General features: G+C 42.9%; 1 protein-coding gene across 1 annotated transcript in view; it reads right to left on the bottom strand.

The window, feature by feature from the left end:
* LOC128715862 (RNA-binding protein Musashi homolog Rbp6-like) overlaps positions 1–26,487 on the bottom strand; it is a 310,737-nt gene that overhangs the window by 160,945 nt on the left and 123,305 nt on the right. The window contains exon 2 of the mRNA XM_053810780.1: positions 19,993–20,085. Coding sequence (XP_053666755.1) covers positions 19,993–20,085 — 93 coding nt within the window. The remainder of the gene's footprint in view (positions 1–19,992; positions 20,086–26,487) is intronic.

Genomic DNA, 26,487 nt, shown 5'->3' with positions numbered 1-26,487 from the left:
TCCGTCTTCCGCATCACTGTTTTCCCATTATTCTAGCCTTTTCCGGTTCGGCCATATTTCCCGTACTCGAAACCTACCGGCTGCCAGCTTCCTTACACTGAACGGATCAAAATGAACGCCAAGAACTGCCCGAGCGAGATATGGGATGGTGACGGCGGGCAAGAGGTGGTGAAAAAGTAAGCAAAGAAGCTCCGACAAAAAGGATCCTTCCCTTTTGATCGGGCCGATTTATCTGCGTTTCGCCCACGGCCCTGTCGACTGTAGCATGCGCTGCTGGACAGAAAGGAAGCAAGTAGGCTTTCAGTGTATTCGGCTACACTGCTACGACTCAATGCACACACTTATTCGATCGGTTCACGGTGGCTATACCGGAATCCTTTCACCGATCGTCCGACTTCCCGCCCCGATTCTCGACCGTTTTGTAGCGGAAAAACACATTAGTACGCAAACGGTTCCATCACGGCTGTGTTCACCGCCGTTGGTTGGGAAGGCACCCCTGCTGCTTGGTCGCTGGTAATTAAGAAGATAAATATTGAAGCCCACAGCACGGAGAAGCAATTTCACTGCTGACGATTAATCATTTGCTGGTGTGCGTTCCTGGAATGAGGCCTTTTTCCGTGGAAAAGTGCACCATTGTTGATGGGAACGATTTCGGCAATCGAATCACTTTCGCACATTTCGGGGTTTGCGATGGGTACGCTAGGAATCTCGGAACTCGGAATCTCCGTATGAAAAACGACCATCTGCTGCTACTGTATTGCGAATATTTGCAATAAATGTATAATTGTGATTACTTTATTCAACTACAAGAATAATATCAGCTGAAGAGCATGCGAAAAGCGTATACGTTCCAACAGATTTCTCCGTTTTTCGATCGGTAAACAGTTTTACAATTATTCCCATTCATTGCCATCATACGTCTGCACGAGCTGTCTTTGCATAAACATCACGCTTTAAAATCGTTTCCGGGTGGAAAAACACAAACGTCTACTTCGGAACCATATTATTATTGATACGCGCTGCGAAGCAACTGGGAGAAACCTTCCACGACTTTGAAGGTTCAGACGACATCAACAGTAAGGCAGGCAGTAAGTACACTGCGAAGGCAACTTTTCGGTAGAATGACTGGTGAAAAGTTGACAGGTTTTTCCTTCTTTAGGTTTGGCAGCGATGCTATTTCCTGCTCCGCTTTTCCTTCCTTCTCCTCCATCCAGGCCTGCCACTTTCCACCCAAAGCCTATCCAGAAAGTGGGCTTCCGTGTGTCGAGGCCTAGTACACACATTAGCCAGTAGCCAGCAACGAGGCAGCATTTCAACCTGCCAAACCGGTGCAAACGGTAAGGAATGTTTCAGGCAAACCGGAATTTTCCCATTTTCTCGTCCCCGTCTCCGGTTGACTTGAGCTGCAAAACTGATTTCTCATTCTAATTTCCAATTTGACTCCCGTTTCACTGGTCTTTTGTTCCCGGAGGGTGTTACCCCGGGGGGAAGGAGGGTTTTTTTATGTGCAACCTATCGAACATGGAACGCAAGCAAGCAGTCTCACAAAATGGAAGGTCTAAGCGATAGGAGAGTGAAGCCTGCCGAACGGTTGACGTCAGTGGCCCCCACCCCAACATTAAAAAAGCAGGGAGCCTTTTTGAGTCGGTGCACAAAGTGAGAGGACGTGTCGAACTGTCGACGTTTCGCAGGTTCCAAAAAACTTGGGGTGCCAGCAGCAAAACTAGGCTCAGCACATTTTGCAACCAGCGCCGAAACTGCGTTTTCTGCGAAGTCAGTATAAAACTCATTTCCTTCGTTACCTTGTGCAAGTTGTTTCGGATGTGTTTGCCCGTTTTTGTTTGCGCAAATCATAATGTGTTGAGAAGCTTCGAAAGAAAAGGGTTTAAAATCGCTTCGTTTTTTGTTTGACGCCGGCGCTGGATATGGAAGGTAGACCTTGAACAGTCACTTGCGTTACAGTGAGATGACTTTATGTTTTCAAACTTGTTCTGTTGGAAGGGTGCGTTTTGATACCGTTTTACTCACGATAAAGCATCAGGTAAGGGTTTTCATGGAAGACGATTACTCACCTGTGAAAGAAAGAAATTTTTTAAAATTTAATCAACAAGAAGATTAAAATGAATGTCTTCCAAATGAAATAAAAATATTAAGATGTTACTTAAAACTCAAGAGCTGTTACTGGATAAATTAATTAACATTTTCCTTCCATGTACTCTAGATTTCTCTCTGTAAGAATCTCGCGACCATTACGTCAACATACGGCGATTAGATTTAAGATAGGAACCTTAAAAAAACTACCATATCCGCTGGGAAAATCAAAACACCTTGCTCAGAATACCATCGTACGTACGTTCTATTTGTCCAAAATGCGTTACAGCATGCTTTTAACCTGTCACGATTATTAATATAATTATGTTTAATGCTTTCCGCTTCTTCACAGCCATACGCGAACGCTCGAACGGTCGTGCCGCTGTCATCGCAACTAAGCAGTCAAACAAAGGTACTACAACCATAATGACTATGTGCACTAATTTTTGGGGTTGGTATTCCCAACGGATCTGGTTAGCATGATGAGCACGAAGACTGCAGTAATCCAGCCGGGGAGCAGCCCACTTCAAGCGCCAACACCACGGTTATGACTCGAGAAAACAGCGTGTACAAACTAAATTTTAATTAGATTGTTGTGTTGCGCATTCGCGCGGCTGTAGCTCAGGTGAGTGAGTGCGTCCCACGTAAGGGATGTGCCGAGGCATGCAATCCTATCGAGAAAGAAGAAAAGCCAAATCCCACCGGCCGGAACTGATGGAAAGTTTTCGCAAGAAAAGCGAGCGGGAATTGTTTGTAGCGCTGTTGCTCTTTGCTCGAAAGTGCTCATGTGAGGTAAAAGTTCTGGCCCTGCTTAAGAGCCGAACCGGCAAACGACAGCATAACCCGCATGAAGGGCAGGCACATAGGTTAACGAACGTAGTAGCAAAAGGTTGTTGTAAGATTTACACCCATTTGAACATCGTGAAGGCGGAACCAGTTTGCTCAAGTGGTCCCATTCGTTACTACCGAACGACCAGGTACAGTCGCTTGTCAAAATGTACACACACACACTCACAGGAGAAGGTTGGTACGGGAACAGGGCAAGAATAGAAACCCCACGATCTTGTCGCTGGGAAAAATGAATAAGGATGTTATAAAGGACAAGGTTTCCGGTCGCAAATTATGGTGGTTAAATTTTACAGAAACACCATTACGAGACCCTTAAAACCGATGCGAAATCCACGGTGCGTCGTGTATTCTGCGATAGCAGATACGATAGTTGTGCGATTGTTAGTTTAGCTGTGAAAATACCACCTGCCTGCGATAGCTGCGCTATTTTCGTATCCCATTTTTCCCATCTCCGTCCGAGCACGATGCCAGGAGGCATGAGGTCGGAAAATTATCCTTATCCATCGACTATCACCATAACAATCATTTCTAGCTTCAAGATCTTCACCATCGTTACCGTGCTATTATCCCTTTCTGTACGTTTCGTCTCGTCTGCACGCTGCAACCTGCTGCCTCGCACGGAGAAACATAAACTGATGGCCATCTTCACTCGGAAAGATGACCCGTCAAGACCAGAGGTCACCGGCAAGCGGATAAGCGATGGCAAGTCGGTATCAGCATCTCTCGACCGCATCTCATCATTGCAGCACTTCCTTCACACAATTTCTTCCAATGCCATCTATCCTACCATTCCTCAAGCTTTTCAAAACCAGCAGAAGATCCCCTCCCCCGTACGCCATTCGCTCTCACATGAAAGAACCATCCTTTCACCTGTTCACACATCGCACAACAAACAAAAGGGGTAATTTAGAGATGGTTATGGTCTTGTTGCCGGCTCATCTGCAAACCCCATAACACACACACACACACACACGCAGGTAATTTTGCTCTGCGAGTGTTCTGCTAAACGTACGAAACTTTAGTCTCATTAAAGAAAGTCGGCTTAGCAGGTTAATGCAGTATGAAGAAACGATAGCTATATGGCACACATACACACACAGTGAGTGAGGTATAATTTCTCTCGCGATGTTTATGTTTCACGTGGTTGATTTCTCTGGTGGAGGCGCATGGTGTCTTTGCCCGGCTGCGGGGAGGAGGGGTTGACGCAGTAAAATTAGTGTTCGGTTAATTTGACGTTCGTTATTTTCGAACACAACGGCATTGTGGTGCCACAATGTGGATGTTAACAATGCGACAACAGGGCCAAAAATGCTTAGGAAGCTTAAGAAGAACCGTCATCACACTAAACGAATGGGTGAGTTTGTAATGTTGTACCGGCTTCAGCGTTGAGGGTGTAGAACATGTGATTTGATGTGTTTAAACATGTTTAAAGGTTCTCCAGCGATAAGGATTATGAGAAAAACACATTGGAGTTGAAAAAAATGTAAGCTTTCCTTCAAACTTGGACGGTTTTCACTCGATTTAATTAGATTTTATAATTTTATTGCACAAATTATTCTTTCCTGTAATGGAAAAGAGGTGTTAAGGCTAAATGATTATGTTTTTAATGATAATCACCCGAAAAAATATACACGAGATGGTTGAGAATGTCAACATATTACCAATAATACGGAACTGATGTTAGAAGCGATCGTTAAGGTGAAGCTGGTAGATCCTCATTAGAACACTGCCCATTTTCTTCACCTTTCTTACGATTCACGGTTGGGTAAAATTGTTCGTAGCTTTTACGAGGAACCGATTATGGCAGTTATTGTGGACAGCGATTGCCACAGCCAGCAGAACCCCAAAATGGCAAGGTATGGCGAAAAGAACGCAAGGAAAACTAACAAACGTTCTCAGAGTTATTGTAGTACGCAATGCGTGCCAACATCTTACGGAGATAGCCCTGTACTACACCTACTACATTGTTTGTCGCTTCGTTCGGTGCTTCAGAACAACCACCTTCACCATCAACCGAACAAACAAACCGGTAGAGCCCTTTCGCCTCCGCCTTGGATCAGGTTTTAATTGATCGTTAAGCTTAATGGCCGATGATGCTCTCGTTTTTCGGGATTGATGATGATTTGGTTATTTGCGGAATAGCGCTCCCGCTGCTGGCCGTCCCGGGGTCCCATCGACGGCGATGTTTAGATTCCTAATGCACCTAGCAAAAGCACAACCACTCGCTACCTGAGCGTGAAATAACCATAGCGGAGTAGAAATGGGTAAAAGAAAACGTTGCGTTCCACCGATTTTCTCTGCCGAAAAAGGTGGTAAAGGTTTTGGTGGCCTCAGTGGCCCATTTATCGTAAGGCAGTTGTTGACGAGCAGTTACGTTTAATGATACCGGCCGGTAGGACAAGTAATGCCACCGAATCGAATGGCAGTGCGTCGTAGGGGGGCGGTGTTTGTGCTACTCGAAACAGATGGGTCCCCTGTGTGGATTGTGAAAATGGCTCGTTAAAGGATGGAAGTGATAAGAATGACTTCCAGTTAAATCATATTAAACAAGACCGTTGGAACAAACTAGCGTCTAGCTGGGAACAGGGGAGTGACAATTGAAACACCATCATAAAACCCTGGAGACGAGGTTATGTAAAGGTGCGCAACGCGATTCAACCATTTTAAGCGTTGAAAAACGTGTAACAATTTCTGCAGATGGACGGAAGTGTAATAAAATTAACAATGCCACATACATTTTACTGGCTCGAATAATTTTTAACGAAAACAACTGCTCGTGTATCCGTTCATTCCTACCCGTTTGGTATTTTTCTTGTACTTCTCCAAGAGGCAACGAGTTGCTTCTAGCGCTTTGGCTCAAGCACTACCCTAACGAAATGAGTGCTCTAGTGCGAGATTTAATTTAAATTCCCACCCCTGTGATGAAGACAAACTGTGTCAGAGTCGATGACAGCACGTATATGTGCATGCATATCGTGCCAGCCTTAACAATCTTCATCATCAACCATTCCCAATTAAATCTACTGTAAAATGACACGTACATGTACACTCCTCCACAAAACCTGTACCTGCGGTGCACTTTTTGCTGGGCGTTACCTAAAGCCACCAGTTCACCACCTATCTGCATCCCGGCTGTCCGGGAGCTTGGTTGCTTCCTTCCGAACCCAACAACCATCACCACCGCCATCATGCTGAGTGAAGATCATCATCATGCAGCAGAGGGTCGTGTGGGCGTTCTTCATCATCAGTACACACATCACACTGGCGCACACTCGATAGACAAGCAGAAGAAGAAACAATATGCAGACGCTGTGTTATGAGGCCCGATCCAGGAGGGCGAATCAACCTGTTCCCGCACTTACATGCACTTGTCCGTTGTTTGCAAGGCCACAAAAGTAGTCCAATGCACCCGTGTGCTCACCACCGCAAACGGCTTGTCTCGTAAAGTTTCCCACTCTTGGCTCACAGCCACTTCAAACAATCAACCATTGAAATAGAGGATTCGTGTAACAAGCTTAGCCTTTATTTCGTTGCTTTTTCGCTTCTTTTCACATGCCGTGTCGTTCTTTTTTATCTATTTTTCTCTCTCGCTCTTTCGTTGTCAAATGATGTTAGCGCATCCATTACACTTCCGGAATAGGGCTAAAAAAACCCGGGCCAGTCGTTTGAATGCAACATCAGCAATCTTTATCCGCATCCGGACGTGGATAGGTGTGTGTGTGTATGTAGGAAGTTTTGAGAAAACATGGAGAGTCTAGAAAAAAAATCCTTCAAAAAGCGGATGCCACTCCCGGCCACTGCTTCAATCAGGAAAGCGGAAACAGCTCGACTGTAAAAATCGACCAGCAGGTCGCAGACTGGCAGTTACATGCGGTGTTGTCGTGTTGTGCAACGTCGTACCGTACGAAGCGTACACATTCCTTTAGGTTGATCTCTTACCTCGCATTGAAGTTAAGATGCGAACCTAGGCATTTTCTGCTACTTTTCTTCCTTGCTTTCTATCCACCCTCTGACACTGACGAACAAACCGAGTGGCGTTCAACTCGAAATGGTTCTAGACGGCTTTAGAAACGGTACTGAGGGGTGCGTACTCACGTACCTAGTCGGAAATCTTTTGGAAAACCGAACATAAAAGCGGAGAGCAAGACCAGGCATTCAATTTCAGTGGCCAATTCGGCAGAAACAACGAAGAGAAGACGAAGAAAAAAGACCTTCACGGAAATGGTAGATGCATCCACAGTCAAGCGACCCGCAGTAAAGTGATATGGTGAAAAATTGGAAAATCTGAATCGCTTTTTGTTATTCCCCTTTTTCCTGGTAGTGCAAACAACTGCCTATGGCTTGGAGAAGATTAAAGTCACAAAGAATTGGGTGGAATGCAAATAGGGGTGCATCTTTTAGAAATTTCCGACATCCTGACGACCGGATGACGAGAGAGATTTTTTTCCTTCTCCAGACGCATTACAAATCTCTTTGTTTCGCTCGAGTGGACATTGTTTCATTCATTCGCAATCATGTATAATGTGACGTTTTGATGGAAACCGTGCTCATATTTCGTGATGCAGTTTGCATCTTTGCATGCTTCTAAAATACATTCGACAAAACAACATTGTCAGTCTTTTGAGAAAACAATATACTACTCACAACATAATTGAGAACATTAATTTATGCAGCATAACGTAATAATCTTGTATCGATTTTAGTTCCCAACGACCAAAATTTAGTGACAATGCCTGTAATTATGATGGCTCTTTGCCATGGAATCAATATGAAAAGAAATTGAAGTTTTTTGTACAATTACAAAGAAACATATGCCAGATATATTTTGTTTCGAACGCTTTGATCAGCTTAAATTGATTGATTGTGTGTTTTTTTTTAGTTTAAATCATTGTTGAATAAAATTTAAAGTTTATTATACAAATAATAATATTGATTATATATTTAAAATTTATCAAATTGTTAGGTATTGTCGTTTTTAAATTGAGGCCATCAATAGAGGGCGATAAAAAATCTTTGAGACCTAAACTACCATTTTTTCTTGTCCTATCTCCCAACACACCTTACGCTATTGAATGTTTAACTTGAATGCTTCAGCAGACACTATACAGAAAAGCGGGGCTTGTCGGTACTGCTGATCGTTGTCGTTATCGTTGCTGTCGTGGATGGTCACCCTATGTCCATTTTCCGAAATATCCTACATCCACTAAGCTAAAAGCTGGCCCTAGACGACAGTTAAAGTGTGCTCGGGTAGTACGACACTGGTATCTTTTCATTTTTGTTTTTCGTGGACCAACCATAACAGCCACGGTTCGTTCGTGTCACACATACCATCGGGACAATCATTATCGGCACCATAAGCACGGGAGCACTCGCGTAACGGACGCTCGTACGTACAAAATCAAATTGCTCTAGGAGCTCGTGGAGATGGGAAGGAGCTATAGAACGTTCTTGCACAATGTTTCACTCGCCAAGACGCCCGCTCGGAAAAAGGTTACTTCCCACTGCCGCGAACAAAAACGGCGCACGGTTTCGATGCACCGTAACACGGTCGTAACGGTCCGTACGTGCGCTAATGGTTATACATACTTTAAAAGCAATAATTATAATGATCATAAACATTAAAATGATTTAGTTTATTTATGTTCTATTATAATATTGTGCTAGGAAAGTTTTTCGGGCACGGGCACTCACTTAGCGCGTCATACCGAAACTCGACGACAACGAGGAGCTCGTTCCTGTAGCGCCTCTTCGGTAGCGCTTTTGGATGATAATGCTGCCTGCGCTTTTACGCGCGCGTGTGGCGATTGGGGGCGGAGTTGCTCTTTTCAACCGCGCGAATAGAATAACGATGCCTGCTGATGGCAGCGGCAGCGTGGGTCTCGGGCGAGCGTTTGGGATTTTCCGTTCGCCGGTTACACAAATAAGTGCTACACGAGTGGTAACATAATTTCTGCCAGCTCACCTTCTCATTGACTAGACGCAACGGCAGACCACAACCGAAGGATGCGGTCAAAGCGAGACAAAATCTTGAGTGTTGCAAGTGGAAACTTAGACCATTAATTTAGGGATGGGAAACTATCTGTCTACCGTATTCGCGTTGAAACGATGGCGGTGTAAAATGTGGGATGCTTTACGGGTAGGAGCACATTACCGCTGATGCAGGTTGATATTTGGATGCGGGTTACATTGAAAACAGTTTAATCGAGAAGCAGCATAAAATATTTCAACCATATTTCTGATTTGAATTTCTAAGTCTATGTTGAAATTTCATTAAGATACACGAATTTTACTCAAGAACTCTATTAAATGCAACACGTGATTGGATTTAAAACGTAAACCATAAATTAAAACATATTGTACAGAAATACATCAACCCTATTCAGAGTATAAGTTTTGCCAATCTCATTTTGCAAAACCATAAACAAGAAAGCCAAAGGCTGCCCCTCGTATTGTCAACCTGTTTGTTTCGTCGCATAAATTCATACCTCTGATGCTTTATGAATTTTAAAACACTCTTATTTATGTGCCTTTGAAGCATCCTACACCGAACAGAGCTGCTAACCATAATAGAAACAAGCTGTACCGTACCGAAGCTGTACCGTATTTCTTTCTTCATATCCCCGATTATACTACACTCTGTATAGCTGCATGTGTGGCCGTGCTAAAAGGCTGACCCAACCTTTTTTGCATCCTGCCATAGGTGACCGAAGAGTTTGAGCTTTTAATCTTGGCCGGTTAACTGTCTGCGTTTTTGCAGTTGTTGATTCTAACTCGCATCTCCGTCGGTGAAGGAGAAGTCTGAAACACGCCGTGTGTCCCTAGAAACGACATCAGGATTCATGGGTTGCCCTCGAGTGGTCAGTGTTTATTTTTACTTCTACCAGCATGTGCACCGATGTCAGAGTCTCTGGTCGACAGTTTCAATATTTCTATTCTGCGTTGCCGCTCGCAGCATGATCGTAAAGCACGGTGAGTGGCGAGTGTGGTTGAAGGGTTTTAAAATTCCTTTTCCACTTTCAGCACTGTACGATGCAATTGACGATTCCCTTAAGCCACAACGTTTTTCTCAGTCATCAAATGATAATCCATTAAAGTGGAATACCCGACAGTAGCGTGCTGGATTTAGCAAGGAAAATTTAATTTAAATCACGTTAAGCTAACCATTCCAGTGAGGAGGAATTGTATTTCATAGGGGTTTCTAAATGCAACAAAGCGAATGGAGAGTAGAAATTTCTAGCATTACTGCTTATTAAAAGAAACATGGATGCATAAGCTTTTTTTCAAATATGAATCGTACACGAAGAACATTTATTGTTTCAATAAAAAAATACCACTAAATACAAAGGAATACTTTATAATCCGCCATGCTGTGTCGATGAAATTTAATCTTGCCGCTGGTTGGCAATCTCCAAACCACAAGTCGCAACGAATCAATTATCCTGTAGTTCAAATATTGATTTTTAATTCGAATCCATACAGCTATCCGAGTGTCTGATGGTGGTCGTTTCGCATCACCATGCCCCAGTCCCATCTGTGCTGCTACGGGCAAATGTCCACAGATTAGCGGAGGTTTCAATTGTTTAATGTAACTTTTTCTCTGTGCTGCGCGAGGAATCGATACAAAGGAGCGAAAGAAATGAGGCAAAAACCACCCAACCCAAAAAGCTTACGACGAAGGCAAGCACAAGCCAGAATCCTTATGTGCATCCGTTAGTAATCCTCTGTAACTGGGGAACTCATCGGCAGCACAACGCGGCTGACAGGCAGCAAGTGTGCGCGCACGATGGACGAATGTTTCAGTGAAGAGCAGAAAACATGGTAGCAAAAAAAATGCGATAGCTAATACCATTTATCGGTTACACCCGCAACTCCCGCACGGACACACTCGCTGATGGATGCCACGTTTTCGTGACGCTTATCAGATGGTTCGATCTAAAGCTTCGATTGTGTGTATTTTGCCCCCCAAACCCGTTTTCTGTGCCGAGAAATTCAAAACGGGGGAAAACCAATATTTGACCAGCTCGTGCAATTTGGTCGAAAATCCAAATGAAATAGTCGTCATGCATTCGCGATCGCGGCTTCGCGTGGAAAACTAGCGCGCTTTGGTGGCGCCCCGGGTGGATACCCGTAAGCGGGAAAAAGGATTTTCCACCGTGCTGGATTCATGTATTTTTTCTTCTTCTCCTGCTATTCATGGTGTGAGTTTTGCTTGTCTAAAGTGATGAAAGTGAGGAAACGGTGCAGTTTACGCGCAGGATAAATCCTTCGTTATTACTTTTCATTTGTTCACTTTACACCACTGAAACTCCACAATCGTATGATTGGAGTGAAACAATCGTCGTGGCCGTTTTTCGAAACGAACAGAGGGCTATTAAAAATTATACTCGAAGGCAAATTCAAATGGCAAACAGTGTAAGCAGAACTTGTAACAGAAAATACGATTCGCCCTAACGACTGATATAGTTTAGAAATGTTTTTTTAAGATTAAAGACGGATTTAGTAACGACTGCTAAACTAAACAAAACATATCCAATCAAAGCGATGAGTGGTGAAGGATATGAAAGTAACAAAATATTAATTAATAAGGCTTTGTGGCTTAAGGGAAAAATATTTAACATTTTAAATAAATATTGGATTATGGAAAGAACGATTGGAAAATTTTATTAGTTATTAATTACTTTAAAACGTATTTCAACCACTTTCCAAATGTAACTTTTGGGCGAAATTTTACCAATCGAAGTGGATCATTATTAAAGCAAATCAAATGACCCCTGGAGGCTCTGTGCATCGAGGATATCTCAAGAGTTGATAAAAGAAGATCTAAAGACAGACCGTGTAAGACCGCTTGGGGTCCCATCGTCTACGAGGGGTTTTTAAAGAGCTTAATCGGCTTTTGTTAATTAGTGTCACTATGTTTCAGCACATAGAATAAACCACAAAGTCTCTGTTAAACAGGAGATCATTTTAAAATGCTGAATGATTCTTCTGGCTTTTAAAAAAACTGAATTTAATTCTTTTAAAAATTATAATAACCTCAGTATAAAAAGAAACCCTAAGCTTTTTGTTGTAATAATAAAGTTTTTTCTATAAGTTTGAACTTAAAATCGCGGCTGCATATTAAATACAATAGACTGATCACAGTCCATCCAAGAATTCAACCTAGTTGGTAGGTTGGAATCATCTGTCAATTCTAGCTGTTTCTAAAAAAAAAAATTTTTCCTACCATTTCTTTTTGACTATCTTTAATCTTATCTTCGCCGAAAAACATTTAAACCGACACTGATGACTTGTTGTCTCTTGTTACTATTGAAAAGTAATGGATACACAACGTTGATGATCGCCCACAAAATAGAGAGGGCAGTATGCAATTGTGACGGAAACCAGGAAAAATTATACCATAAAAATTGATTTCAAAATCTCACGCGGTGCACAAGAGCTCGTACGGTTGACCCATCGAAAACCATACGACACCATCAAACGAATGTATCAAGTGGCAATAAAACAGTGGTCGATGTGTGTTTCCACTCGCTGCGTGATGTTGCGCTGTTGGCAATTGTGCAGCAGGATCCGGCACTCCAGTCCATCCCCAACCCTTTGATACTCTGTGAGTGTATGTGTGTATGCGCCCATACACAATATGCGCCGACAAAGCAACACGATGGGGGTTTTGCTTTGTTCCCCCGGGCGGAGAATGGTTTGAACTTTTCCCCATTACCTACCGAGCAAAATGCGACCGCCTCCCAATCAAAGGACTTTGCCTGGTAATAGTGCTATGCGAAGTGGAGCCAATAGCGGTATAGAACACAGAAGCCTTAGAACATACACATAACAGCACAAAGCGACAAAAACGATAGCGACAGAGAAATCATTGCAAATAGTTTCGAGCAAGCTGGAAGTTAAGGGTAGCACACACAAAAAAACGCCTACATACATTGGATTATGTGGAGAGCAGAAAACTTCAAGACGAAGAGGCGAAGGAGGAAGAGGAGGTGGTACAAAGCACTATGCTTCCTTGTGATATCCAAGCTCATATCTGGCATGACGCAAATGTGCAATAATATATGCAAATAAAATGATTCAATAAAATAAAATAAGAAACTATACCCGTTCGACGTCCATTCGACATTGCCGAGACGTCGCGCGGGTATAGTTTGATGGCAGACGAGTATGCAAACGATCGGGTTGGATTGAAAGGAACAATGCTGTCAAGGGAGTGGTGTGGAGTTGGTGTAGGGTGGTGGAGCGTTGTATGAATACGGCCAGCAGTACGGATGGGTGCGTGTGTATATGTCGACGTACACGTGTGAGCATACAGTGCCCCCCTCTCCCCATATGCATATGACTTTTGTTCCTCCCTGCAAAACTTTGATCTCCGTTCCTCGCACCCGGGTGTACTTGTACGTTTGTTGTTATGTTTTTGCAAGGAAGCACTGTCGTATGGTTCACATAACACTTTCGTGCCCCACGCTTTAGCAAACCCCCTGTTCCCATATACCCCCAAGGGCACAAACAGAAGGAGTAAAGGATTCCGACCGGAGGTTCATCTCCTCGTAGCCAGAGATGTGTGAGTGTGTGGGGAGGAGGTGTAAAGGAGCCAATACAAAAATAAAAGCCCGTAGTGGTACGAACGTTTGGCGAATGGTAACAAAGATCCAGCGCTGCACTATTCCAAGGATTGTAAGATTTCTGCTATAACAAAACTTGTTACTTCCCAACCATTTTGTGCTGTAAGCAAACCCCCATCATACGGAGTACGCGTACGGATGTGGAAAACGCAAATCGTTGCAATTATTTCACACATTATCATACAACATTGCGAACGAAAATCGGGGGGCTCGTAAAAAACCATGCAGCTAAACCCCTTCTGTGGGAAGCATTGCCGCGATTCGACTGGGGTAGGTAGTTGTAAGCATTGAAGCAAGTGCTCCATTTCGTGGTGTGTATGCAAGTGATTTGACACCAAGTAAGCCAGCACCAACCGACACAACCATAAATGGGGTCCCCGGAGTAAGCAGGGAAGCAGCACAGGCACGATATTATCCTTCCACAGTTGGATTTGTGGAAATTCATAGAGCGATCTGCATACATTAAGTAGCGCCACAGCGAAAAGAGTGGAATAGTTGGGCCAACGTTTTACGACGATGTGAAACAACATAATGCTTATGTGCACGCTGCGGTGCGCATAGAATTCAATATCATAACAGCCGCCGTCAGCCATGCGTTACAGTGTGGCGTTCTTTTGTTTTGGCGGGTTTGGTCGTTTGACAGTTGTTGCTTTGTGGCAAGGGTACGGATTATGTTGTAGGTCTGGGGTTCGAGATGTCTTATTATGTATGATTTGCGACGTATAATCTGCATGTTGGTGCTATTGGACATGATTTTAAAATTTCATTGTTGATTAATTGGGGTAAACGGGGCGTATTTCATGGTATTTCTTCTCGGCAACTTATTGTAACCGGTAGCCGAATAGCCAAAACTTGACTTTCTGATACATACAATTTTGTTCGTTTACAATTTCACATTTTGAAGTAACGTTTATGTGAACAGTGCCATAAATAATACGAAAAGATTGTACGACAAATAAAACACACTGAAGTCTTTGTTCTATGACTTCTACTTATATTACGGTTCTAGCTGAGTTCTAGCAAGGATCTAACTCAATTCTATTCAATTCATGTTTTTTTTAATTTGTTAACCAATGGTTTAAGAAACTTGAACTTGAACTTCAACTAAACAAAAAACTAAAGAACGAGATGGGTAATGGAATAGATCGACGAAACCATTAAAGGCACAAACGCAGGATAATAACGGATCGCTGCTGCCAAACTGTGCCAAACTCCAGCTACGTGGTAAAATAAGTTTATTTAAGCAGAAATATAATTAAGAAATAAGATTATATAAAAATAAGATATTTTCATTGATTGTCTTACGATAAAATGTCTGTTTTTTTTTTTTTATTTGTAGTAGATGTCTGAGTATGTTTTAAAACATTGATACGGGTAACATTCTATTCAAACTTATTTCCACATAAGAATTAGAATAGAAATTTGCAGAGTCCTCCAAATCATCGCTCACTTTATGATTATGGTTTTGCATCGTCAACATCATTTGCTGCATAAGCTCCTGTTAGCAAATTGCTTACGGTGGATCAAATCGTAACAAACAACCCAACGCGAAGACATATTCAATCGAGCATAGCTTCGGGCTTAATTAATGAGTGTGTGGTACACACTCAGTCGTCGTCGCGTAATTTAAATACGGCATACGCATGATTAAGCACTCTGGTAAACGACACCCATCGCGGCTTGTTGATAACTGTGGACGGTGATAATGTGTTTGAAGGAAAATAAAAAGTATGCTTGATTTCATTGCATTTCCTGCGCATTTTCTGCGCAGCTACGGGTGTATGGATTTTATATTTCTTTCGTAAATATTGCTTCTATTACAAGCAGAAGGAACGGAAATATTCTGGAACGATCTTAACCGCATGCAAAAAGGTTCCTGGAAATCACCAAAACAAAATGAACCCCCACTTAAGCAGCCAGTCAAACGAGAAGGCACTGCCTTTATCCGGGCCATCTAATGGGAAACCGCAATAAATTCGTACGACAATCCTATCCCGGACCGGTTTGCCGCCCAACCACGACCGCCAACGGGTTGGTGCACGACTTTCTTTGCTAATGCGCCGTGTTTTCTCCATCCCGATACTCACATTATGTGCACGTGCACCACCACTCTGCTTGGACCTCGACCCCGTATCGGTAAGACAACCCGATGATGACGGCGATGATGGTAATGGTGATCGAGTGGATATGGCCCGGTTTTTGCCATCGTCTCGAGCAAAACTGAGCAGCTGGAAGCTGATCCATTCTTCGCACAAGTGAAAAGCGATTGCGAGTTTCCCGAAGCGAAAGTGGCGAACCCCACGCTTATTTGGGTGGCAAATCCATCGAACACTTGAACGACGGGGCGAAACTGCACATTGCACTGCGAATGTGGGAAACGCACATATATTGAAAGGATTTTACTTCGCCACAAAAGGCATCGGACGAGAGCAGGGCGGTGAGGAAGTTTTGTCCCGAGGTTTTCCAAACCGAATGGAAGAACCCAGCTGGCACTAGCATAGAATCTGTTCCGAACATTGCCCATTTATGTTGGTTTATGTTGGGATGCCTTGGTGCTGCACGTTGGTCTGGTGTGTGTTCGCCCACCGTACCATACGCCATTCCGTAGGAAGAAAATGGTCCTAAAGGAAACGGGGGGGGGGGGTGATCGCGGGCAAGGGTGACAGAAACACAGGCGGATGAAAGGCGGGCGATAAATAGAGTGTAAATTGAGAAAATCAATTGCACATGAATTTAATCCCGGGCAAACGAGCACGTTCCACGGTGCTCCATTTTGGGGCGAAAGGGATGTTCGCTAGTTTTGGTACGATGAAGATGCCACATTTTCAATCGAGACGATCCCGATCCGATCTTAAAACGGTGGTGCGTTTTAGAAAGCGGAGAGAGAGAATGAGCGAAAACTGGAGAAGGAAAGATTTGACTCTACCAAAGGGAAACCGTAGTGGGCCAACAGAAGGAAAAGTTGGTTATTGTGATGGGAAATTGTTCAAATTCCGTTGCACTCTCCGGTGCGTTGCTGGCAATGTGTCGCTGCAGCCAACACGTGAACATGCTTGCCACCGGTTCACATGTGTATACGATTGTTCCCATTTTGTGTGTGTGTATTCTGTACAGCGTTTCTTCTACTTCATCAAATTCTTCACCATTATCAATGAAGCACTGATGATGATCCACGGGTGCAAAACGTGCAGGAAAGGCAATCGGGCGTCCGTGCTCGAGCGAACAAATAAACATGATGCAGACCGAGCAAACAACAACCCGGCGGATCAATAGACGCTCGAAAGCACTGCTGACTAACAAGTGTTCCAGCTCTAGGTACGGCACGGTACGCCATTGTCTACGGAAACCTTACCGGTTTCTTCTAACCAAGCGCTGATACCACACCTTGTCCCTTGTCGATGAACTAAAGTATAGCATTTTTCGTATGATTGCGCTTGACAACTGTGGGGATGCAATATTATGGTCGCAAGCCCGAAGATGTGTCGTGCCCAAAACACACGCGGCATCAGCTGGCATACAATGTGCGTGCCAGCAGAATTCCTGAAATGCATGCACAAAACGGATTTGTGCAATCGCGCGAACATTCGGATCCGGGGAAGCGAAAGACATTGCATTGCTTCAGCATCGAGGACGCTTTCGGTTGCTCGTTTGAAAAGAATCCAATATAGAGGTGATGTTTTTTTTTTCATCTGTTCGATCTAATTCTATGGAACGTTTGAAACCCCGAATATTGATTTAGTTATGAGCTCATGCCGGGCAGCAGTGTACTTGCGCTCGTTGTCTTATTAGTACAGTGGTAAGAATCAATGTTTTCAAAACAAGTTCGTTGCTTTTGCATTTACTAACAAGTGCATTGTTCTGGTTCATTTGTTATTAAATCAAGTTTAATCTGTGCAGTTGAATTTTTCGCTGAAATTCAGAAATTCCAGAAATACGCTGACGTGATATTCATGTTATTCATACATTGATAAAAATTTACACGGGTAGACCTATCCTATCTCTAACTTTATGAAACTTTAACAGAGATATAAAATCTATTCGATTTACAATGCTCTCTTTTAACAATGAGCAATCTGAAATTATGTGATCGCTACTAAAAAAGACTTTGTAAAGATCCAGTTTCAACTAAAACAAAAAACAAAGTGTAACTCCTATACCGCTCTTGTACCGCTTGTAGCTCTTGGTCGAACATTATCAATCTCTTACAGAGTGCGCTAAAATTTCATCAAGAGGTCATAGTTGAATTGAATTCTTATTGCTGATTCAAAAGCATATTCCAGTAAATCCTTAACATTGTTCAATTTTCCCCTGAAAACAAAGAGAGCTTGAGATCATCAGGTGGGACTTATCATCATCATCATTTCAATTAATGAGCAAAGTACTATGAAGTATTGTCTCACAATATTGAAATTTAAGTAGAAAATTTACTGCATTGGCTTTAATAAACCCATTACACGTGTATTTAATGATATATGGACCTCTGCTTCCAAAGCATACACATCCTCCCTCAACTTGCAATAAATCTCAAAAGAAATTAATGCTAGCCAAATTATCTTGGCTTTTTTCTTAACAATTAAAAATTTTACTCATTTTCTATATGGTTGAATGAACTTTGTTATTTTTTAAACACAAATTACTGTATCTAGAAAAAAAAATCATGATTTGATCTCACAGTTAGCATTAACGCATTTTTCAACGGTCCTCTTATCGCGCGTAAACTTATTTGGTTAAATTCAAAATTAAACCCGTCGCATGGTTGCGGTAGATAACAGCAATGTGCCCGGTTTTAGTATTTTGATTTTTTTCTTATTTTTCTGTTTTGTTTCAGCGTCTATTTCCTACGTTCCCTTGAGCATTTCCTTTGAGCTTACACTAAACAAAGCATACACATCCACAGCCAGACAGTACGAAAACAAACTTTCTCAAACTGATATGAATTTAATTTTAGTTTCCTTAAACGCTATTAGCTGTTTTCCGCACTTTGTCATTCGCGAAAAGCCTGTATCCCGGTGGTTGGGGGGCTTAGCGTAGCGTAGCTTCCGAGTGGACGATCGCCCCAGCAAGACACCCGCCAGTACGCCGGCGGTCTTCGAGATATGACTTTACTGGGTTGTTTAATTTGTTTTCCTCTTTTTCCCATTGTTCCTGTTGCTCTTGCACTTCATCCCATTTCGGGGCTTTGGGTTCATGTTCGACTTTGTGTTTGTGTTTTCACTTCCAGTCCCACCGCAGCTGTCTCGAGACATAAAGTGTTGTCCTTTTACTTTTCTCACCTGAGCAACTGTGTGTGTGTGTGTGTGTGTTTGATGATACGGAAAAAAGCTAGCGCTAGTCGGAGTGGAAACCCACCTTCAAACCCGATGCTAAGGTGTGAAGGTGGAAAAGAGCCTTCGGCATAATGTGTGGTGAAATGAGCAGCTGCCTGGGATGTCGTGGTACGCGGTACGGTAGCCATTTGCCCGCGGTGTCACGTGCGCAGTGTGTGCGATCGCACGTACCAGCCAGCGCTACTGGAGTAAAAGGTGAAAATGAAATAAAACCACACGGTCAAAGCTGATCCCGGTCGGATTCTCGAAGCAGGACTAACTTTTCCGACTTTCCCCGAGCGCTTTGGGCGCAGCAGGATGGCGTGGTCAACGGTTCACAGCCCCATCGCACTTCATGCAGCCCTGGCAGTAGCTGGCACCAGTACATCGAAGCCCCAACCCAGCACGAAAAAAGAGAAACTTAAAATGGCTTTAGGGAATTTGTTTGGACAATTGGATAAATGCTAACATCACCAATCGGCCAAGGGTGCATCCGTATGTAGGGTGACAATCGTGGTCGGGCAAGAAGCGAACCGGAAGAAGATGGAAAAAGAAACTCAACCAACTTCCCAGCGGCTGGATTATGTCAACCAACCTGTTTCCGTGTTTTTACCCCAATTGCCGATATCTATCCAATGCTCTAGGTGAGCAGTCACTTGATGATGAAAATAATGATTACGATCTTCTGAACCCAGGTTCTAGCCGTGTGTATTTGCGCGAGTATGAGAGGAAAAGGAAAAACTGCAATCTTTCCCTTCGGTCGTTCGCATTTTTTTCCGCAACGGAATGCAATTATCCTATCTAATGTTTCTATCCCAGCCGGAAGCAAAACCCAGCCAATACAAAAAAAAACCTTAAAATAACAAAATAAAAAAGAAACACACGATGACTCTTCGCTACGATTTACCAAAGTTTAAAACCGCACTAAAGCTTAAGTGGAAAAGTTTTTCGGTACCGAAAAGGATTTACTCCAACTGACACCGGTTTTTGGGTTCTGAAGACCGATTTAGCACGCTGCGAGCAATTGCAAAAACTGGCAACGGTAATCCACCGGACACGAACAGACACCTACTTGCAAGATGGAACATCATAAGAAACGCTGCTGCCCGAAAGGTACTTACCGGTCCAAATTGTTCGAAGTAGCTTTTAACGTCCTCCAGCGTGGTTGGCGCTGAGAGCCCGCCCACGAATATTTTCTTCGTTCTCGTCACCATCTGTGGAAGGTAAGGGCAAATACAGGAAATACAAATATTAATTGAAATGACCACAAATACAACCACGTCTCTCCGAAACACGTCGATCGATCAATTTAGCAACGATGGAATAAAGCGAAAGCTAAGCGTACGAAGTGTGCGAGAAAGAAGTGCGTTACGATTGATGGTCACTAAATGATTGGGGACGTTAAATGCAAACGGCAGCGCTTTTTTCCCTTTGCTCGCCCGACGTTGTGCCGTGGTAGACAAATGGTGGTAAATTCCGACGGAAATCGAACCATCGACAGCTGAACGTTTGTGACCGGCTGGCCTGGTGGTGTGTATTTGTGTGTGAACTATCTGTACAGCTCGCAGGTTATTTATGGGTTCGTTTCGTCCCTCATTTTCAGCTGCAAGAAAGTCGAACGCACGCTTTCGTTCGGCATGATGGGATGATTATAAATTATCTTCAATTGCACAGCGCCCATAAAACCAACCGGAGCATATAAATACAAAACATATTTTTATTGAACAATCGTGACAGATATGGCGATGGAGAAAGTGCTGCAAGGAATGGAACGAACAGCAGCATCCATTCTCCAAATATAAGCACACGATTGGAAAGCAGAGCGGAATAAGGAACCGGCACAACGGATCGGAAACGCTGCCGTTCCCTCGACAAGCGATTCGATTTAAGCGAATCTGAAGCAATATGTCTCCGGCGCCTAAAGCCATATCCTTTCAGCCACTAAATGGAGGATAAGTTGAACTCCGCAGGGCGGAACGGTTGGACGAAATCGGATCAGAAGGCGAAACTGAAAAGCACACCACCAGTGAACGAAAGGAAAAATGGGAATTCATCCAAAATGAACGCCTTCCGCTCAGGAAGCTCTCCGACCACACACATGAGCTTTCTTTTGGGGCGCGAAATTTGACCCCCAGCGGAAAGAATTTGCCCAACTGCTGTGTCGGAAGTGAGTACGGGGAAAAGGCGTTTTATTTCACACTTCTTAGTTAAAGGCAAGTTGGAACCTTAAAGGCAAGTGGAACTGCTGCCTTAAACGATTGGAATGGATTTAAATATTAAGAGCATTGAAGTATAATTTCCTTAATGGAAACTTTATAATTATTCAAGCATCAAAGAATAATGCAAACAAATTTTTTTTATTCAATAAGGACGGCCAGGCCGTATTGCTTTAATGCTCACTTATTAAAGCCATTAAATTAACAGATATGATGATTAATCCTAAGCCATACCCTATTAAACGTGGACATTTAATTTACAACCATTTTAGCTTATTTAAATGCAAAGTGCAAGGAAATGAAACTCTTTCTTTTCTGCAACCCCTAAAAACACATATTCCAATCAAAAATTTGGAGCAATCGTTGATTGCCCTGAAGTGGGTGTAGTTGACACCTGCTAATCACAATGAACTACAACAAACGATATTAGTAAATCAAGTTGGTAGAGCAATTTTCAATCAACCCCGCTAAGGGACCCCACTAAAGGGGAAACATTTAACGTGATCCAGGTGGCAAATATTACTCGAGCTCCCACCCTTACAGTGCCGACCAAACATGGAGCACATACATATGCACATGCGACGAGCCAACTCTCTACGGTGCAACACATCGTGTGCAAACACTCGCGCCATTTCGTAGATGATAATTAAATTTGGTTCCTTGAGCTGATCATTTCCCCCGTTTTCGAGGCACACGGTTGTAAGCAAATTGCCTGCCCTGCCATTCTCTCCCATCTTTTGGCCATCCCTGTGCGACGAATCAAATGGCCAACGGGCCAGAAATGGTAACGAGCGCAAATGGCAATTCTCGCGAGTGGATCAATCGGAAAATTACTCCCGGCTATCACCTTGACAATTATCGTTTCCACCGTCCACGGCCATGGATTCGAATTGTGCCGTGGATGGTTTACCCAGTACCCGGGCCCAGCGCCAAAGAGCAAGAAATTCAATTCCATGTTTGATTAATTCATTAATTTATTATTGCATTATTTTATTAAACCGACATGTAATCAGCTGTCCGTCCGCTATCTGTTCTGGCCAAATATCACAACCCGAAAGTGGATCGCCATTTCCCTGAGGTCATCGTGACGGCAAGAGGGTAAGTAGGCAGTGCGGAGATGCGGGTGCAGTGTAGAAACGAAGGAAATTGACTCCAGGGAGGGCAAATTAGTGGAGCTGATTGACAAAACGGCCGTAGCCTGTAGCCACCTAACCGCCCGAAGGATGCAAAGTGGGTATGCGTGATTACCGAATGAATTTTACATAAGAGCTCGGGTGCATCTGGAATCGCGTTGCGCTTGTCCGTCACGGAATCAATAACGCTTTCCCTGTAGCCCATGGAAGCCATTGTTTGGGACGTTTATTCCAAGGCGAGTGTTAAATTTTCACTGCACACTCTAGCGTTACGATTTGCATTAGGAAATAAGCAACCCGTACTTGATGTAATGATGGAGCATGAAAAAAAAATATTTCAATTTTCAACACGGCACGGGATACAAAACGAACATTGAAAATCTTCTGACATGAACCTACTGTTAGAGTAATGATCGTTATTATATGCCGTTTTCTAAACTATTATAAACTTCCAAGTTCCAGAAAATATGACTAAAGAACTATGACTGAAGAAAATATGACATGAAGATTATTCGAGGCCTGAATATCCGTGAGTTGAACATTGACAGCTAGTGGAGTAGTGTTGTCTTTTTAAACCGTTTAACAGGTGAGCTCGGGAGGAATTTGAAAATTTTCTATATAGAAATCAATAAGTTAAACTTACCAGAAAATGTTCCATATTGTTAATAAACAATGTCTTCTAATATTAAAAACATTATAATGCTTGACCCGTCATAAGCATGTACAATTATTGTACCTTACAAAACTGATTTCCCCGAAAATCGACGTTGCACTACCACTGTATCTCTGTAACTGTATTACTACTTATTTTTGTATTGCTACTACTTATTTTTGTTTCCGAGTTTAAAAATTACTTCATTTTTTAAATTAAAGCAAATCTTAAATCAAGACATTTAAAAATAACAAAATTTTCCCCAAACATCTTGAAGTCTTCAGAACTTGAGTTGAACTACAGGTGTTCTTTAGAAACATTATTCGATAAAAGAGCGTTTAATAAAATCATCATAAAATATTGAATGGGCAAAATGCTGGAAAAGCTTTGAACATAATCGCTGTCATAACGTTAAACGTCACAAATATTCTATACAGATTATTTAGGAGTAATCACGTTCTAGCTGATTCGTTTATTTTTGGAGGATTAGGCGTGAATGTGGTAAAAGTTTACGATATCAAAATGAATAAATCGAGCCAAATGTATCAAATAGGCTCACTTTTAAAAGATGACAATTCTAAACAAATGACTATTAAAACTATATTCTGTTTAAAATTTCCTACTTAACTATACCTCAAAAAATTTAAACCATTTCATAGTTTTTGCCTCCTTCGAGTTTTTTCGAAGAGTCTCATGTAGCTAGTTTTGTCCGAAGTATTTATTAGCTAAATAAGAAAATAGTTCCTGAAGTTTCTTCTGGGCCAAAGTTTAAGCCCGGATGAAAGTACCGCTTTAAAGATTTCTTTTTTTATGCCAAAAATATCACTTTGAAGGTAGTTTTTTATTCCAATTCAATCTTTAAATAGAATGAAAACATATATACTTCATTATCCATATTGTTCGGAGTCCAGCAATCTACATCACATGCAAATATCTAGGTATATCGAACTTCAACTCAAGGATTAGAAGCAATGTTAAGTTCTTTCATAACACCGTTCTTCAAGCCATCGAAACTATCTTCGAGCGTTAGATTACGATTTTGCTCGATGTGGACTTACGTTCAACCGTACGTGCAGCAGCAAGGCTCGATGTTTCACGCTTACACCGTCGTACCGTATTTGCATACCGTAACGACGGGTGGAGACGCTTTTGGAGCGAAGCGAAAAACGTGCATTGAGTGTGTAATGTTTCGGGACGGGCAAATGGTCTTTAGGGATGAAATTTGAGAGCTAACGCCACACAACAGCATACAGAAGCGAACAACTAGCGGTGGTAACAAACAATCCAATTTCAAAGTGCAGCGCACGGCCCTAAACCGGAGAAACCTCTACAAACCGTAAGGATTTAGGCGTAAGTGAAACCAAAACTTGACCTGCGCCGAATTGCACCGGCGCACCGTTTGGCAAACGTACCGTTGTTGGTGTACTTACGGAGCGTATCTTCGTGAAAGGGTTGAAGATCAAACTTCATACCACTGCACACAAGCACACGCAAAACAAAACAACACCAAACCATCCTCCCACGGTGCGCAAACAGTCTGGCCGGTGAGCCATCACCAAATGTGTCGTAGAAGTGGATGGGTAAAAAGTAAAAGTACGAAGACAAAAAAAAAACTGCCACGATGGAATCGTAAGCTCCACCAAAACCCCTGGTCGAATCGAGGCACGTTGGAAAAAGGGCACAAGCTTCGCAGAAAGAAGCATCCGAGCATAACTTTCATTTACATATGTATGGTGAAATAGTTATGTGCCGTGTAGGCTGACGCTGGCTCGCTGGCTGGCTGGATTCCGGACGTGCAGTGCATGCAAAATGCGCCCCCAAAAGTGAATGCTCTTACCGGGGTGCGTGTGTGTGAGTGTCGACCGTAACCCAAAACAGGGATGATCCGGTAACAGTGTAGCTGTTTTCTGTTGCTAAGCAATGTGCAATGTGCCAACACCCGCGCAGTGAGAAGAAGGTTTTCATTGCCACAGTTGCCCCGTTGACATTCAAACGAAGTTCGGCGGTGTACGCATTGACCGCTCATCGTGGAACCATTCGGTTCAAATGGAATAAAAAAAGAAAATGGGAGACCTTAACACATGCAGCACGACAAGCGTTTCAGAGAAATGTTTGGGGTATAGTATGGAATACATAAAAACGTAATAATAGTACCGAAGCTGCAAATACTCATCCAAACTAATCATCCAAAATTTCAACCAAAATCCACTCCACAAGCGAAACCCATGCTTGCGGTAAAGCTGGCGGTCGTTACTGAAGCTGAGCTAAAAATTTATTTTACTCACCGCTTAACGACGCTTCGCTGCGTCTAAAATTGGGTTAATTGAATCGAGGTGTCGATCATAAATAATGATATTAGAGCGTTTCCCTTTTTTTGCTGCCCATTTAAACCATTCCCTTTCGCTGTTGGTATATTATGCAAACGGGTTTTATTTCTGATAGCTGCTAGAATACCAGCGACATAGAAAGGAAAAAAGGAAAATGAACCAAAAAAAATCAACTAAACCAATCGATACAACGACGGTCTTATCGTATTCATGAAAAGGTGAAAAACGTGCCCACTGTCGGCAACATATTTTGGCACTTCCAAAGCCCGAACCGTTCGACGTTGTGTACGGGGTGGTTGGCTTTCTCGTCGAACACTTTCCATCTTCTCGTTTTACCGCCCACCCAACCCAAACACCATTCGTTGGAAAAACGGGAAAAACGATGGATTCGATATTTATAGTTATGTGATTTTTTATAAGGGTAAAATTGAAAAATAATAATTTAAAAAATATCTTTATGAATACTTAATGGTGGACGGTATGGGCCAGAGAAAAACCGTGTGCCACCGCGTGGGTGCCGACCCGCGTGCTACGTGACAAAAGGATGGAAGTCCAACAATGATTCTTCACAGCGCGCCGTGCGCAAGAAACAAGCATCACCAGCAACAAGCGAGTGGTTTTATGGGAAAGAAACGGAGTCGAAATTAGACAAGACTGTATAGACTGAAGATGAAAAATCGAACATCCAGCCCGGCACTGGGGGAAAGGTGAGCTCGGAAAGATTTCGTGCGGGGAAAAGCCGGATTTCCTCGGGCAACCCCGTGCGCAGATGGTTGGCACACTTTCGTACATCCAGCGAAACCAGCGAAAGGGAAAATCCGACAAGCTTTAAGAAAGCTGTAGCCCACCCCAAGTGCGAAACAAAAACCAAAGCGAGCGATACAAAGAACCGGCGAGGTGGACGCAGGCGAACGTGCGGGAACTGAAGGGTGAAAAACCGCGTGAAAGGATTCTATCGCTCCGAAGAAAAGGCTTCTCGAAAGTGCCTGCCTCCATGTTCCATTTGCACTGTTCCGACTAGTGGTTTGAAGACGTTCGTTTGGATCGTGGCCGTATTGTATACTTTTTTTCCTTTCTGCTTTCAACCACTTCATGCCCTGCCGGCGCACGGGTGAGTGGAAATTCATTTTGTATTTATAATAATACCATGCTTAGGGATTTGGGTGATGAAATAAAATGAAGACACACCGTGTACCGTGTGTAAATGCAGTTGGTAAAGCGAATGATGGGGAAGCTTCCCAACATTGGCCCGGTTCGGTACACTCGAGCGCAAAATTACCAATGACGC

The sequence above is a fragment of the Anopheles marshallii genome, chromosome 3 (genome assembly GCF_943734725.1).
Source record: "Anopheles marshallii chromosome 3, idAnoMarsDA_429_01, whole genome shotgun sequence".
NCBI classification, from domain to species: domain Eukaryota; kingdom Metazoa; phylum Arthropoda; class Insecta; order Diptera; family Culicidae; genus Anopheles; species Anopheles marshallii.
This window is presented reverse-complemented; position numbering and strand designations above follow the sequence as displayed.